Source organism: Castanea sativa, chromosome 1, assembly GCF_040712315.1.
Source record: "Castanea sativa cultivar Marrone di Chiusa Pesio chromosome 1, ASM4071231v1".
NCBI classification, from domain to species: domain Eukaryota; kingdom Viridiplantae; phylum Streptophyta; class Magnoliopsida; order Fagales; family Fagaceae; genus Castanea; species Castanea sativa.
The window spans coordinates 58,416,260-58,433,681 of NC_134013.1; the positions used below are offsets into that span (position 1 = coordinate 58,416,260).

A 17,422-nucleotide genomic window follows, 5' to 3' on the forward strand; every position below is an offset into this window, starting at 1 on the left:
ACCAATTGAATTATCAAATTTTAAAATAGTCTTATAATTATAACTATAATGATAAATATTTATTTATTTTCTTTTGTTTCAATATACCTCGTACCATTTGTCTTTGGTGTTAAATATAACGAAATTTAATATTAAAAGATCAATTTATCCCTCTCCAAAACATACTGTAGGGGGATAAATTAGTTTTTCAATACTACATCTCATTAGACTAAATAGCAAAATAGATTACAAAGGATTAAGTGTTATAAAATTTTCGATTTGGATAGTAAATTATATGTTTTGATAGTAGGGACATTTTACAGTGAAAAAGTATAATTTCTGCTTAATTTTATTTAACAAGGAATTTAATGCATGAACATGATCTTTTTCTTATCTTCCATGACTTGTCCACCTCCCTTGGTTCAAATAAAATTTAAAGGCATAATAACACAACACAAATAGTATAGAAAATCTTTATATAAAAAAAAAAACTAGCCGTGTTCGCAGAATATGGTCGTTTACATCTGACAAAGCAGGAGTGTGTAGCTTGTAGTTTAATAATACACAAGACTACCAGTCGTTTTTCATCAGAGTTCAACGCCGTCATTCATCATCATCACTCCCAAATCCCAATTAGGATTTTAAAAGAAAAAGAAAAAATCGTCACCGTTTCCCATTCTCTCTCTATTTCTGTCTCTGTCTGTGTCTCTCACTGTCTGTAGTACTACTCCAACAATGTCGATGGGCATGGGTCCTCCACCTCCCAAAACCCTAACCCTAGATACAGACCAAACCTCTTCCAATCCAACAGCAACGAAGCCCCCCATGGCTCCACCGCCCGAAAACCCCGAACCAAACAATTCCGATACCTTACCCGACGCCCCCGAGAGCTCCATCACCACCACAACCGAAACGTCGTCGTCGTCGTCGTCGGCGGAGGCGGAGGCAGAGGCAGAGGCAGAGGCATCTCAACCTCAGTCTCAATCTGAGAAAGCTGCTGCTGCTGCTGCGGTTCCGTACACGATTCCTCCGTGGAGCGCAGCTCCGTGCCACCGATTCTACCTTGAGGTTCTCAAAGACGGTTCTATCGTCGACCAATTTCAAGTCAATGAGAAAGGGGCTTACATGTTTGGACGCGTCGATCTCTGCGATTTTGTGCTTGACCACCCCTCTGTGTCCAGGTTTCATGCAGGTATACTACATTTCCCAATCTCTGCTCATTCTTCATTTTCAAATTTAACCATTCTTGATAGTTTGGCACAATAATCATATAATGGGAATTGTTTTTTTTGTCAGTTATCCAGTTCAAAAGAAATGGTGATGCCTATCTTTATGATCTAGGCAGTACTCATGGTACTTCCATTAACAAGTCTCAGGTATCTTATTTTAATTTAATTTTCTTGTCACTCTATTATGTTTAAAATATTCCCAAACTACCAATGGAACGCTCAATATATGCTTTGAGAATAGGGTATAACTTAGATACAGTTCTTTAGGTGTAATATTAAATTTAATTTTCCTTGGAAAAGATAACATTTTTAATGCTTCATTGACCCTTGCAACTATGTGTTTGAATTTAATTTGGAGGCCTGATGTTCAACACTTAAGGATTTGTACCTAAGTTTTGCCCTCAAGAATATGTTAACTTGTTGATACAAAACCACTCGCATACTTGTATTATCCTTTTTGCAGATGGCTTTATATATAAATATTTTCTGATTTCATTATGCTATAATTGCTTATTGGTCATATCTTTACCTAATCAATCTTCCTTTTCGCCATTTAATCAGGTTAAGAAGGGGGTTTATATGGACTTGCATGTTGGTGATGTTATTCGGTTTGGCCTGTGAGTATCTTTTCCTTGAGTTTTGAGTCTTGTGACATGCTTAATATCTGTTTATTCTTTTCTATGTCAATACGTTGTGATCCAGTTCTAGTTGGTTTATGGCCATAACTCTAAGTAATAGATTCTTTTAGATTCTATAATGTGCATTGTATGGTACATGTGGCCGACCTTGACTAATTTGTTGAGGATCCATAGCCAACCCCAAAAAATTTGGGACTAAAGCTTTGTTGTTGTTGTACCATGTCTATGAATGCTATTTGGCCCAAAAGGTTGGCCTTATACCCGAGCTAAATCTTCAACTATCTTTTTGACAAGTTCATGTGGTCTAACTCATTTTTGAGATAAGTAAATCATAGGGATTTGATTTTACCAACATTACATGATCATTTATTCTGTTTGACTTGGCTAATATGCCAAAGTTATGATAGTTCAGTTACCCATTTTCGACGAAGATTATATATGAACTTTTGATTATTGGTTCTTCATAAAAGAAGTACAGATATATATGCTATCAATAGTTGTAGAAAATGTTTTTATATTTATTCCTATATCATCATGAATTGTTGTCTATTCCTCACTCAAGTGAAAGAAAAGAGATACTTTTCTCTGTTTACAAAGGTTTGTGGTTAAATTTTTTAGAGAATAAATTCTACTAAATGCGCTATGTTGGGATTGTGGAAGCCTTGCTCCCATTAAATAAATGAAGTAGTGACAAGATTGAGGAAATATGGAATGAATTCATAAAGTAGACTGGTGTGTAGTTTGGAATAAGATCCTAACTGGTGATAACTTGAGATTAAGGGGCTTGGATTTTGTGGATTGGTGCATTGTATGTCGACACTGTGGAGAGATGGTAGACCACTTACTTCTTCATTGTGAGATGGCTTATCGGTTGTGGAGCTTTGTTTTTATAACTTTTGGATTGTCGTGGGTCATACCTAGATCGATTCCAGATTTGCTTTTTGGTTGGTGGAATTGGTTGGGGAAGCATTCGTCTCAGATCTGGAATTTAGTTCCATTGTGCATCCTATGGTGTATTTGGAAGGAACGGAATCGGCGGACTTTTGAGGATTTGGATAGTTCCGGTAATCAAATGCTTGCTTCTTTTAGTGGAACTCTTTTTTATTGGTCTCGGGCTTGAGGACTCACGATTAGTGATTCTCTCCCTTCTTTTCATATCTCTTTCTTTTTTGTAATTAATTTGTTGCTTGGGTTTTCTTTTATATATTTTCTCTATTTTTTTTCTTCTTGTAATTTTTGGGTTTGCTTAGCACTTTTCATCTATGAAGCACAGGTGCGGGTGCGGGTATGAGTACGGGTGCGGGTACGGGTGCGGGTACGGGTGCGGGACTCGGCAATTTTTGAAAAAAGTGGGTGCGGGTGCGGGTGCGGCGGGACTCGGCAATTAAAAAATTATTAAAAACATTTTTATTTATATTTTCTATATATTTTTACTATTAAAATATTCTTAAAAAACATATTACTGATTTACTATGCCTTGATTCACAAAACAAAGAAAGAAAAAAGCAAGAAACACAAAACACAATACAAAACCAAAAAGAAAACACAAAAGAAACAACAAATATTCAAAATAAAATTAAGGAAGGATAGATTTAGGGTTTTTGGGTCTCATTTAGAGCCGATTTCGGCTGTTGCAGCATGATTAGAGGCCTGTTTCGGCCGTTTCGGTCGCCGGCCGATACAACCCGATGCGGCCGAAACATCCCGATTCTGGCCGATTCTGCTCGAATCGGCGCCGCGTCGGTGCGATTCAAGCCGCGTCGGCGCGAGTCGGCGGGAAAAAAAAGATGCCACGTGGCCGGACGCCACACCGACGCGCGAGCAGCGGCGTCCCTCGCGCGTCGGCGAGTCCCGCCGCGTCGGACGCGGGTGCGGCACCTCCTGTGCCGCGTCCGTGCATCCCAGCTTTTCATGCATAGAGTAGCCTTTCGTGTGTGTATATATATATATATATATATATATATATATATCATTCTTACTTATCAAAAAAAGGAAAAGAAAAGGGCTATAAGTAGTATATTTTTCACGTGTTTGGTATATCTAGCAATTCTAACATCTTACTAAAAAAAATGAAAGGAAGCTAAAAAGTTCTGATGTAGAGCTTCCTTAACCGCATGTTATTATGTCATGTTCAATCACCAATTCATATACTCAATTCTTAAAGTTGCCACATGGAAGTTGTGATGCTGCTTGACGGCTGAAATTTTTTTTGAGGGTAATTCGTATTGTCAGATGATGTTCCAAATTAGAAATTGGATTTTATAGTACTAGTTATTTCATGGCCAAAATGAAAGAAGACCCCTTCGGCCATGGGGTTTGCATCAGTTGCAATTGCAAACTGACTCCTTGTGCTTATCAATTTTGTATCACTTACCCTTGAGGTTTAAAAATTTTCCAAATTGACCCCTAATTCTGTTAACTATAATTTGTAGAAAATGGTCACTTGGTGTGCATGTGATCACTTTACTATAAAAAATTGTTTTTAAAATAATACGTGCACAGTACTTGAACATTTTGTCAACTATAGTCAACAGAATTGAGATTGAGGGGTCAATTTGGAAAATTCTTAAACCTCAAGAGTCAACAATACAAAATTGATAGTACAAGGTTTTAGTTTGCAACTGCCCCAAACCCTAGGAGGGCTTTTCACATTTTGCCCTTATTTTATAGTTACTTTGTTGATTATAGTGCCGGCAGTCTGTTGTACCATTTTTCTTCATCTTTGCTGCTTTCCTCCTTTTGGATACTTATTAATATTTATAGCTCAATGGTACAAGGTCTTAGATGCAATGGTGCGAGGTGGAGGGTTAATACTTCTTTTTTTTATAAGGGGAACGGGGGTGGGGGTGGGGGTGGATGTATTATGTTTTTATGAATAAGAAGGACAAAGGTGTTAAGGAAGCTTGTATTTCTGAAGTGTTAAGTCCTCTAGTTGGTGATAATGATAGAGTGTGGACTTTAAGATTTTATAGGGAATTCAATGATTGGGAGTTAGCGGCTTCCTACTCCTTTCTTCACTTCATTCAAACTTGGATTCCTAGGGGTGGAGGTTGTGACAGGCTTTGTTGGCGTCTCAATGGAAGTGGTAAGTTTGACATTTGGTCTTTTTATCATAAGATTTGGAATGAAACTCTTTCTATTTTCCTTTGGAAGGGTATTTGGAAAGTGAAGGTTCCTAAAAGGGTGACATTCTTTATGTGGATAGCAGCTCATGGCCAGATTCATATTTTGGATAATCTTATGCTTTGTGGTTGTCCTTTGGCAAATCGTTGTTGTATGTGCTGTTGTAATGTGGAATCCGTGGATCACTTGTTGATTTTTTGTCCGGTAGCTCATTCTTTGTGGATGTATATGCTTCAGTTGTTTGGGGTCGATTGGGTCACGCCAGGTTTAGTTGTAGACTTATTACTTTGTTGGTATCATTGGCATGGGAAACATGATTCTGATATTTGGAATTTGGTTCTAGACTATTTAATGTGAACTATTTGGACTGAATGAAATCGGCGTTCTTTTGAGGATACTGGAAAATCTCTGGCTCAGTTGTTAGATTTATGCCAACGGACTCTCTTTGATTGGTCTTGGTGTTGGAGTCTCTTGGATTGTTCTGCACTTATGGATTTTCTTTTGTCTCTTAGAATAGCTTAGTGACTGTTTGTTACTTTTTGCTTCTTTTTACTCTTTGTTCACTATCGTGAACCCTGTGTATTTTCCTTGCTTTTTCATTTTCAATAATTTTTTTCTTACCTATCGAAAAAAAAGAGAAGGACAAAGGTGTTAATAATTGATGTTTGTTGGAACCTATAAAGGATTTCCCTTCCCTGCCTTGGCGAATTGAATTAGTTCTGCAGGAAAAACGGAAGTTTTCTGAGCTTCTTCAAGGGAGCTCATAACGTCTAGCACGTGGTGCAACTTGAAAACTCAAAGATGCCAGTTTATTCATTCACTTCCAAATGAGAGTAATCTGTAATGTTAGCTTAATATTCATCTGCATACAAAATGGAACTAACTGAAACTATTGCTAAGTATCAGGAAGGGATAAGAACTAAGAAACTCAAATTTAAACAATCTCTACTACTCAGTCCACAACCCAACTTTGTTTTTAATTATCTTCATAGGCTGCATACATAACATTTATCATTTCTTAGCTTCTACATTTACTCTTTGAATATGTTTCTCATTATTGCTTTTGTTTGTTATTTTACAGTTCATCTCGCTTGTACATTTTCCAAGGACCATCTGAATTGATGCCACCGGTAAGACTTCAATAGCTGTTTTAAAATTTTCAATGTCATATTATTTCGGAATTCATATGGTTGGACATAATGAATCACATATATTCATTTTATACTGCCTATGTCAGTGATAGTAGATTTTCTATTTATTTTACATTAATCAACTCTACATAAACATCTAAGAGAAGGATTATATGAAATCTTACGTGGTAAGAAATCATATACAATTGCATATTAGAGCAAATAATTTTAGGGAAAGAAGAGCTTTGGAATTTTCATTTGGAAGAACAAGAATAACAAACTAATTGATGCATGATGCACAAGGATTTATTTATTTTATTTAAGTCTTATTGGAGCCTATTGTATTTCTATTGGTCAATTTTATTTTATCTTAGGTCTTAGCAGTTGATTAGGTTTATTTTTATTTTTATTTAGAGTTAATGGTTCTTTTGTAATTCAATAATTGGGATCTCCCAAGTCTATTAGAATTAGGGTTTCCTATGTCAATTAGATGGGAGAGTATTGTACTCCTATTGAAGGGGATTATTTTGATGAATAAACTTTCTATTGAAATTGTCCCAATGGTATGGTGTTGACTTCAGCCAGCCCTAGGTGCTGACTCCTAGAGATTTTTCTTTGCTTGTTGCTAACTCCTAGGTTCATCTATCTTTATTTTTCTTGTTGAATCATTTTGGTTTTTCTTGCATAACTAATCATCAAATCCACCATGCTATTATATATGTAGGTGGTGCACTTCACATGTTTGATGGGGGAATTTTCCTCTTCTACTCAATGAGTATCTTTGTCAATCTTTCCTGTTTCTCTTGTTAACTTTCTATAATCTACATGAGAATCCATTCTGGCTACCATGTTAAGCATTCCCTTTCCCCTTATTGAAAAGAGTGATGAAACTTAAGGAAAGAGGTTTCTGTCAAGCATTGGAGCATAGAGGAAAAATAACAAGAATGCTTTAACAATATGAAAAAACAAGGATGAATTCAGCATCCACCAACAACGAATTTATGGGTTTGAAGATAATCGCAAATACTTTCAGATGAATCATTAAGATCCATCACAACTATCTTAATTCTGCCTTTTTTTTTATTAAGTCAAATAAATTTATTCAACAGAGGAAATAGATCAAGTACGTCATATGCATTGACATACTTGTAAATAATCACAATCTGAAATTCAGAAGATCTAGAAACTCTAGAAAAGAGGTTGAAGGGATGTTGCCCTGCAGCCCAAGGAAGCCATCCACTCGTAATGGGACCTTAGCATCAATTACTTGATTAAATGATTGCGTGATAATGTTCCAATGAAAGGAATATTTTTATGTACTTTTAGCTTAGCCTTTACCATCTTTGGTTTAGCTTCTTGATGACATTCTACAGTCTACACATTTTGTTGATACTTATATTTGCTTTTATCTTACTGTTGTTGCATTTTCATCTCTCTTTTGTTTGAATTTTCATCCCCCAGGAGGCTGACGTGAAGATTATTAGAGATGCAAAGATCAAGGAAGGTATGCTAGATCGTGAAGCTTCACTTCAACGAGCAAGACGGGAAGCATCTCTTGCTGATGGTGTTTCATGGGGTATGGGAGAGGATGCAATTGAAGAAGATGAGGTTTGTGGGGTTCTTTGGCAGGATGCGACTTGGATATATTATTTTCTTGAATACTTTTTTTGATAAGTAAAGGAAATTTTATTCAAATACTTAATAATGAGTCACCTGAGTATACAGGAAGTATACAACAGGGGACCAAAATAATCGAATACATAAATTACAAGCATCCATCAAATCATAGACTGAAAAAATAGAATAACTTCCTATGATAGACATCCAGTCCGATAGAGTTTTAAAGAAGAAAAGTTTTAAATCAGCTATAGTCCTTTCAGAATCTTCAAAACACCGGTTGTTTCTCTTCCGCCAAATGCACCACATCAAACAATGACGCATTAGTTATATATCTTCCACACTCACTTACACATTTTGGTACATTTTCAGGACGATGCTGACGAAGTAACTTGGCAAGCGTACAAAGGACAGCTTACGGAGAAGCAGGAAAAAACTCGTGATAAAATATTGAAAAGAACCGAAAAGGCAAGTGTCTTGGTTATTATAACTTTCCAACAAGGGAATGTATTTTTTATATTGATTGTGTCTTTGTTTTGTACATAGAGGCAATTGTTTGAAGGTTGTTTAAACTCTTGATCTCCCTGTCGGTTAGATTGCTCAAATAGCTTTTTTGATCTAGATTTACCCAATCAGAACAATCTACTAGAAATTTAGGGTTGTATCTTTCATCAAGATTTCCTACTTACGTTCGTGATTTTTCTTGTTTAACTGTTTAAAGTCTACCGCTTATGCCCTTTGTATTTATATACATCCACTTCCCTGGTTACAGATTGCTCACATGAAAAAGGAAATAGAAGCTATCCGTGCTAAAGACATTTCTCAAGGTGGTTTGACTCAAGGGCAACAGACTCAGATTGCTAGGAATGAACAAAGAATGACACAGGTAAAACTCTACAGTTGTAGAAGTTTGGTTTAGTCTTTTTCACTGATAGGCTGTATGCCTACATGGTTGTTGTGAACATAGTTTTCAAAGGCAAAGGTATAAGACAATGCATCTTTATTAACTCCAAGTAGCACCAGTTGGGAATCATGCCTCATGAAGTGGAAGGGCTTTGGTTTGGAGGAATGAAAACTGCTTGAACCAAATCAATATGCAAACCCGAACTTGCCACTGGGGCATAAACCAAGCAATGGTACCCATGTTTCAATCAGCAAACAGAACATCAAGAAAGAATCTTAGCCCGAACCAATACACACCAATTGGTGATCAGCAGAGGAAGGAACTATGATAAAAGACTTGATGGTCGATCAAAGTCATTGAAGGAAAAGTGTCCTTCATATGCCGTCATGTCAAAAGGAGAAAATCGGGAAAAGCAGTGAACACAAATGCAATAATGGTAGTGTGGAGGTCATGGTGCTGATTAGGAGAACCCCCACACCCCCCCCCCCTCCCCCCAACTCCCCCAAGGCTTGCATTAAAGATTATATGTGGAGGGAGGCAAAAGGCGGGTTTCTTGGGCCAGGAATGGGAGGAAAAAAACTGATGGCAAAGTGGATTCCACATTGGGAAAAAAAATCAGGTGTTAATAACATGCATAGTTGTGGGGTGGGGTGAGGGTTGAATGGGCTCAGACACGTGGGCCTCTATTAGTGGGTAAATAGTACACTTCACTCCATTCAGGCCCAATGGTTAGCGGGTCATTTGAAACAATCCGACCATATTGGTAAACGAGAGAGTTCCTTCAGGTCAGCGCAAAGGGCAATGAATGTGTTGCTTAACCCGATTGACCCACGACCTGATCTTGGCAATTGAATAGAATTTATTGGTTTAGGAGATAAGGCATATATAGAGGAGGCAAAGAGCTCACTTGTGTAACCAGTATGGGGGAATGCAATTGAGATCATTGTTGATGACACAACTCTCTGGTTACTAGGAATTGGCGAACGTGCAGGGGAAAGAGCGACAAAAATGCATATCATGTGGTGTGTGGCCCCCTGTTGTGGTTCAAATTCAAGAAAATAATCTTGGAATGACGCGAGTGATGGTGACACATGCAAGGTGATTTTACAATTCCATGATGAACATAAGGAAGTGGGGAAGTAGATCAGTGTTTGGCTTGGGTATTGAGGAGTGGGGAAGAAGAGGGGTTGCAAATGCATTGAGAATGGAGCTTTGTGTATGAAGAACCAGTTATAATTGATCCAATTCTGATTGCACCCACGGAAAATTTGGAGTGGAGGAACATAGGGAATTGGACAAAAATATTGCAATGCAAGCAACGGATTGGGTGATGAGATGCATTAACAAATTCAACACTTTTTTAGGGTTTTGTTTGATGGGTATGAATGATTGTTGGTGTGGTGACCAACCTCTCAAATTTGCTTTTCTATTTTAGTACGAGCATGGTATAGATCAGGCAGCTTCAGTGAAATCTTTGTTGGTTCTGCAGGGGGTGGGTGAGAGGAGGAGTTGGTATGTGCAGTTCCTTCGTGATTTTAACAATTGGGAGTTGGAGTTGGAGTTGGAGTTGGTGAGAGCTTTTTCTTCATCGCATAGTCTCATACTTCTTCCATTGAGAGTGGGGACCAAGTGTGGTGGAGGTTGAAAAAGGATGGGGAGTTTGATATTTGCTCTTTTTATAGTGCCCTGAGAGGGCCTTCTTTAGTTTTCTTCCCTTGTGTTACATCTAGTAAATCCCTCCCAATGTTTATAGATTCTCTTCTTTTTTGAAAATAATTTTTTTGTTTTCCTTTCTTTCTTTTTGCATGAAGTAGTCCTTTTTTTTTTCAATAAAATTTTTCTTACTTATAAAAAAAAAAGGAGGCTATGAATCTTTTTGCTGCTATTGAAAATAGGAGAATCAATTTAGCTCAAGTTAATGCAAAAGGGAATAAGAAAAATTAGAGCATGAAGAAAGCTAGCAGAGGAGTAAGGGATTTGAAAAATATGAATTTCACATTGAATTATGATACAAAGAAGCATTTTTTGACCCACTGTAGTGGCTTCTTTCCTCTGGAAGAGCATTTGGAAGTTGAAAATCTTATCTAGAGATAGATTAGCTTTCTTTCTTAGGCTGTAGCTTTGGAAACAATTTTGACTATTGATGACCTGCATAAGAGGAGCATTTGGGTTTGGGATTGTAGCTTTGGAGTTGTGTTCTATGGCGTTTGGTTTGTTTGGAGTGTATTGGTTCATGCTGAAAAAAGTTGTAGATTTACTAGCCTCTTGGCAAGGGTGATTTGGAAAGTTGTTCCTCATTGTATGTGGTATATTTGGAGGGAGTGGAATGCCCAAAGCTTTGAGGATGCTGAACGAAATCTTCCTGTTATTTAACCGTTTCTCTTTAAAACTTTGTTGGATTGGATGTCAGTTGTGCAATGTTATTCTTTATGTTCGGTTTGTGATTTGATTGATCATTGTAATTACTAATCTGCATGATTGATTGTATTGTCCCCATCTGTATATATCCTGTATACTTGGGTGACTTTTTTGTTCTCAATAAAGTTCATTACTTACAAAAAAAAAAAATATATTTATGATACAAAGAAGTGTGACAGCTCAAAAAATGCCACATTAAGAAAATGCAACGGTTTCCTAATGCATCTTAATGTAACTTAAGTTAGTAATCATGGAATATGCCTGGACTGAATAACGAGGAAAATTGACGAAGGGACCTGGTGAAGTGTGGGAAGGCATATGTTATTTGCTTACAAGAGACCAAGATGGAGTTTGTCTCTTGAGATTGTGGGAAGTGTGTGGGCTAACCTATGTGGATGGGTCCCATGTGAGTTCAGTGGGAGCATCTGAAGGGATTTTGCAACTTTGGGATGAAAGGTGGTAGACAAGTTGGAAGAGGCCATGCGAGGTTACACTATTTTTTTGTGAATTCCATAATGTTGTGTATTTTTTTTGTTTGGACTTCTGTTTTATATGGTTCTAATTTGGATGGGGAGAGAAGGAAGTTGATGGTTTGTGGGGGAGAGAGAGAGAGAGAGAGAATTGAATGAAAATATATTTTATATGTGTGTGCGCGTGTGTGTACCATAAATTTGAGAACAAAAAATGAGAGAAAACACCCAAAGGGGTGTTCTCTAAGAACCGTTTTGCTTAGTGATTTTGTGAAAAAAGTTTACCAGATAAGTTATAACATTTAATGGGATCCATCAATTTATGTATTTAAATCACCAAAACTGTTTTAAATAGGACTACTAAAAAAGTTCTTAATCTTCTTAGAATGCAGGTGGTTCTCACATAGTAACTTTGTTACCAATTTTTGTAGATTTTGGAAGAGCTTGAAAACTTGGAAGAGACACTGAATGATAGTATCAGAGAAAGTCTAGGCGCTCGTGGAAAGATATCTCATGGTAAGAAGAAAGGAGCAACAGAAGACGATGAAGAATATTCAAGGTACTTTATCTATGGAAAATTATTTTTTCAAACAGAATCTTCAAGACTAACCAAGTGTTATCATGTTTTGATTTCTTTTCACTTATTAAGAAATAAATAAATGAAAAATTCACGTGTTGATTCTTTTTATGCCAAAACATTGAAATTCATCTGAAATTGTCCAGGCTCCTCTTTTTGATCAGCTATCTTTGTTAATTGAAATCCTGTCTTAAAAAAATAATTTTGATCCTGTTTTACATGATTAAGCATTAACTTTTTTAATGAATGGAATTTTTTCAATGCCAAAAAAATAATTCTATATAGTTTTATTTTTTAAATACAAATGATAATGCATGTATTTATATGTCATTGGTCAGTGATGATGATGAATTTTATGACCGGACAAAGAAGCCTAGTCAAAAAGCTGGTGAGAATCAATCTATTGAAACTGCTGATACTCTTCTTGCTAAGAGAGATGCCATAATGAAGGAAATGGAAAACAAGAAAGAGTTTCTTTCAATTGAGAAGAAGAAACTGGCATCAGAAACAGTAGCGGAAACTGAAGTTGGAGATGCACTTGATGCTTACATGTCAGGGCTTTCATCACAGCTAGGTTTGGATTTCTGAATTTAAAATAGTTCTCTATGCATCATATGCTTGATTTTTTGAGTTTATTTTGAACTATTTACAGTGAGGAACAAAATTCCATTGTGATGATTTTTGGTGGTGTTCTTCCATGCTTGCACGTGTATATATTTTGTCCACAGGCATTTCTGTGTGATAATATAACAGCAGTGGAGGCATTATAATGATGTAAAACATTTATTTACTAATAGTATCAGTATGCCCACATAGTTTAATAAAAATAAAAATAAATTTAATAGAAGTTTTAAATTCAGTATAATTTTTGTAATAAAGTTCATCCCTATCATTATTTAAAACTCTTTGGAACTTTGGTAATAAATTTTCATCTGAAATAAATTAACTTTACAATTTTAAATTACCTATAGTGACTCACATGGCAAACGTATAATAAATTATTAAAATAATATTTTAAATTTCTTGAAACTTTTCTAATGGAGTTTCACTTGGAGCAAATATTCTTAATAATTTTTTATGTACATATAATATGCCACGTGGCAAAGAACATCATACGTTGTAATCATTATGCTCATAAAGCAGCCAAGCTCTCTCTAACCTCTTCTGCCCCTTTATGTTTCAATAATCAGAGTCTGCTCAGTGACTTAGCTTTTGTTTGTAAGGCAGACTGCTGTTTCTTTCCCTCTTCTTGAATAAATATTGAAGTTTATCAAAAAGAGTCACATAGTGTAACCATGACATATAAGATCTAACCTTTTATTATTATTATTATTATTATTATTTTTTATCAAAACAAAAAATTATGATAGATGTTTAAAATATTTTTAAAATAAATAATGAAATTTCTTTTAGATTTCTAGAATCTTTGGTGTTAGAATTTTAATTGGAGTAGTATTTTATATTTCTTGAAATTTTGACAATAAAATTTCACTTAGAGCAAACTATGCTAATAATCTTATGGTTAAAATACTATTTACTCCTTCTAAGTTTGAGGTTGCTTCTAAATTGGTCTCTTAACTAAGAAAATTTGCAGGGTTCCAAATGATAGCCTAGCGGTAATGGCATCTTCTGTGGTGCCTCATAAGTTTGAATCCCACCTCCCCTCCCTCACTATTTACCTATCAAATCTATGAAAATTTGCAATGTGCACCCTTGAGGATTACAATGTACTCTTTCTCTCAACATCCATTAGAATCTTTTCATCAAACCATGCAAAAATTATGCCGTTTTGGACAAAAAATTAGAAAAGAGAGGCCAGTGGAGAAAAATATGATGGGCTATAAAGGAAGGAACACATTGATATTGTTGTAGTAGTTGAGGGTGTAAATTGTAAGTTAAGGGACCAATTTAGAACTGACCCTGAATTTAGAGGCGGTAAAGTGCATTTCAACCTAATTATATTGTATTTATCAAGTGCCACATGCAAAGCTGAACAATAAAATAAAAAATTGAGGAACTAAGAAGAGGGTATCAACTTGGCACAACAATGGTGTTTGATTAGTATATATCTTAAGCTATTTGGTATTGTCAACCAAAAATTATGGTAGAAGATTAAAACAATTTAAAAATAATTAATGAAAATCTTTTTTAAGAAAATTGGAACTTTTGTAATAGACTATATAGAAGAGTATTCATAAATTCTTAGAACTTTAGTAATAGAGTTTCATCTAAAGCAAATTATTTACCTTAAAAAAAAAAATCTAGAGCGAAGTATCTTTATGGCTGAAGTGGATACAATGCGTAACACTTGCATTGAGCTAAATGATGGATTTACCTATTAAAAAAAAGTTGAGCTAAATGATGTAAGTGCAGCATGTAAGACAACTTTTATTCTATTACATTGCACATGATATGTTTGGTACTCCTTTTATATTACATTGATATGTTTGGTTTTTCCATATTGGCATCTTCTTGTAGTAATTAGTTAATGCTTGAGATCATCTCAGCTTACTGTTTTATTGCTAATTCCTTATTTTTTCAGTGCTTGACAAGTCTGAGAAACTTGAGAAGGAATTATCAGTTCTGCAGTCTGAAATGGATAGGATATGCTACTTGTTGAAGATTGCAGATCCTGCTGGAGATGCCGCTAAGAAAAGGGATCTGAAACTACAGGAACAAAAGCATAACAAATTGGACACCCCTGTGGCTGTTGTTAAGAAGCAACCTCCTATGGCTTCAAAAGAAAGCAGTGGACATGAAAAACAGGTGAATGGCTCCATGCTGAAAGAGGGAACTACAGATGCAACAGTGGAGTCAAGCAAAAAGCTAGAAGCTGTCAGGATTGTCAGTGATACAACTGAGGGCAAAACTTCTGCATACACTGTTGTTAAGCCCCAATGGCTTGGGGCTGTAGAGAACAGGTTGACAGAAGAGACCCAACAAGCAGCGCCTTTGGATCTGCATGAGCCTGATGATTTTGTTGACTATAAAGACAGGAAGAATATTTTGGCTAGTGGAGAGGGAACGCAAACAAACGTGGGGTCTGGGATTGAAAGTGCTGCGCCAGGTTTGATTATAAGGAAGAAGAAGCCAGTTAAAAATCCTGAAGGTGGTGATTACAATGCACCTCAGCAGGGGACATCTTCGTCTTCAGGACCTGAACTCATGGCAGAGGATGCTGTAGCATTGTTGTTAAAACATAAAAGAGGGTATTATGAACCAGATGATGAAGAAAGACATGAAGGTCAAGACACATCAGGGGTTAAGCAATTGAGTAAGGATAACAAAAAGCCTAAGAGGGTGCTTGGTCCTGAGAAGCCCAAATTTCTCGATAGTAATTCAGATTATGAAGCATGGGTGCCCCCTGAAGGTAAGCTATTTGATTTTAGCTTGTTGACTATTAAATTTGAATTTATATGTATTTCCTTTAATATTTACAATATCATTATGTTCCATGCAGGTCAAACAGGTGATGGGCGGACCTCATTGAACGAACGATTAGGTTACTGAATTTTAGGAGTGAAGAAGTGATTTCCTATGTTGTGCGGTTCTGTGACACACAGACTCTTGTTGATGGCCTATAATTGTCATTGATAATGTAGTATTGATGCATGCACTAAAATTATGTGTTTATGGCATCATCATCATCATGGGAAATAGCCAGTGATGCTTGCAGTGGCTTTACATTGATCAAGGTGAAGTTGGGGCCGGGGGTATATGATTGAATGACTTTTGTACGAGATGGTCTGTGGAAACATGTATTAGTAGAGAGACGTAGCAACATGGAATTGAGTAAAAGAATTGTACTTAGCTGTTAATATTTGGTAAACAATTGACTGACAGAGCAGCATGAAATTCACTAGTGTAGCATGTACAGTGATTACTGATAGAAACCCTTTTGTTTTTGTTCTTGAGATTATTCTCTATTTCATTTTACGAATAGATTGGATTGCAATCCAGATTTTCTGTTGACTGGAGCACATTCTCATCTAATTTAATGATCCTTTTGTTTCAGCAATTTATAATTAAAAAAAAAAAACATTTTTAGATGTTTGGTGCAAGTGAAATTTGCTAGTTAACAAAAAACATTTTCATTGCCAACGGAAATTTGGTTTCTAACGATAGTTTCAATGTCATACTTTGGGTCCTCAGTGAGTTTCTATTAAAAGGACTAGAGGTTGAAGTTGCACTTGAAACCTATTTAGACCTTACTACATAAACCATTATACGATTATCATGGAATTTTGATTGTAAAAAATCTGACAAAATGAAAACATCCCATAAAACTGTATCTGGTGATGCTTTTACATATATATTAGTTGATGCCCTGTAGGATGAGTGCACATGCTATAGTTTCATTCTTATATGAATCACTAAATTTGTGATATACGATATCATTACCATTTGAGAAATTTTTTATTATTATTATTATTATTATTATTATTATTATTATGTCCTTAAAGAAGAAAAGAAGCAAATGTAAATTTTAATAAAATTATCTTATTAAATATATTAAAATTGTGAATGAATTACTTAAATGAATTCAAAATTACTTAATATTTAGGTTAATCATAGGCAAACAGTTCTCTTTTAATCTTTTATACATTCTTCATTATGTGTGTTAATTCTATTAAAAAAAAGAATATATATATATATATATATTGCGTATGTCAATAATTTGCTTTTACTAGACCCTTATGAACAGTTTCTCTTTTCTCAAATGTTTTTTTATAAGTTAAATATATACTATTATACTATAATAATGGATCCTTTGTATTTAATTTCATAAAGCTCTTATTGCGTCACATCATAAGCCATATCACTTATTTTTTCTAAAGCTTTTTCCTCTTTTCTTGTAATATTGAATATATAAAAAAAATGATAATATCTATTTTTGCAATATATAATAATGGTGATTTGGTAATTAATTTTGGTTTCTCATCTTTTCCCCTTGCCATCACTCTTCCAACCCTTCTTCTACCCTTCTTGACTCCCCTTCTTCCCTATAACTAACTTATTCACCTTATTATTACTCTTCTTCTGCTCATCATCTCCCTTGTTTTACTCTTTTAATTCTCCCATCTTATTTTTTATAAATTACCTTTTACTTTATTTGCATCTCTCTCCCATTCATTCCATGTGGTTCCTACAAAAAAAAGGTGATTACTCTCTCTCTTTCTCTCCAATTTTCTTCTTTGTTGGTGAATTTATTGATGTGTTTGATGCCTTTAAGCTGAATTTTTATTCTTGCAATTTTGCTTTGGGTTAATGAATTTTGGTGTTTTAATTCCCATTGCATGATCTTTCTCTTATGAATTTGGTTTAGTTTTAGCTTGG

The 17,422-nt window shown here is 35.4% G+C and overlaps 1 protein-coding gene across 1 annotated transcript; it reads left to right on the forward strand.

Moving 5' to 3' along the window:
• The first annotated feature begins 614 nt into the window (after positions 1–614).
• On the forward strand, positions 615–16,044 carry LOC142621968 (uncharacterized). The gene is made up of 11 exons (XM_075795368.1): positions 615–1,171; positions 1,276–1,355; positions 1,770–1,825; positions 6,051–6,099; positions 7,561–7,707; positions 8,089–8,184; positions 8,489–8,602; positions 11,940–12,067; positions 12,424–12,659; positions 14,628–15,455; positions 15,546–16,044. Exons 1-11 carry the CDS (start codon positions 715–717, stop codon positions 15,593–15,595), a joined length of 2,241 nt encoding a protein of 746 aa, XP_075651483.1. The 5' UTR covers positions 615–714; the 3' UTR covers positions 15,596–16,044.
• The last annotated feature ends 1,378 nt before the right edge of the window (positions 16,045–17,422 follow it).

Excerpts from the sequence above, each read along its gene's own strand:
- LOC142621968 (XM_075795368.1), top strand. The coding sequence starts at position 715 with ATGTCGATGGGCATGGGTCCTCCACCTCCCAAAACCCTAACCCTAGAT. Across the intron at positions 8,603-11,939 it reads ATGAACAAAGAATGACACAG|ATTTTGGAAGAGCTTGAAAA; the intron begins GTAAAACTCTAC and ends CAATTTTTGTAG. Across the intron at positions 12,068-12,423 it reads GACGATGAAGAATATTCAAG|TGATGATGATGAATTTTATG; the intron begins GTACTTTATCTA and ends GTCATTGGTCAG.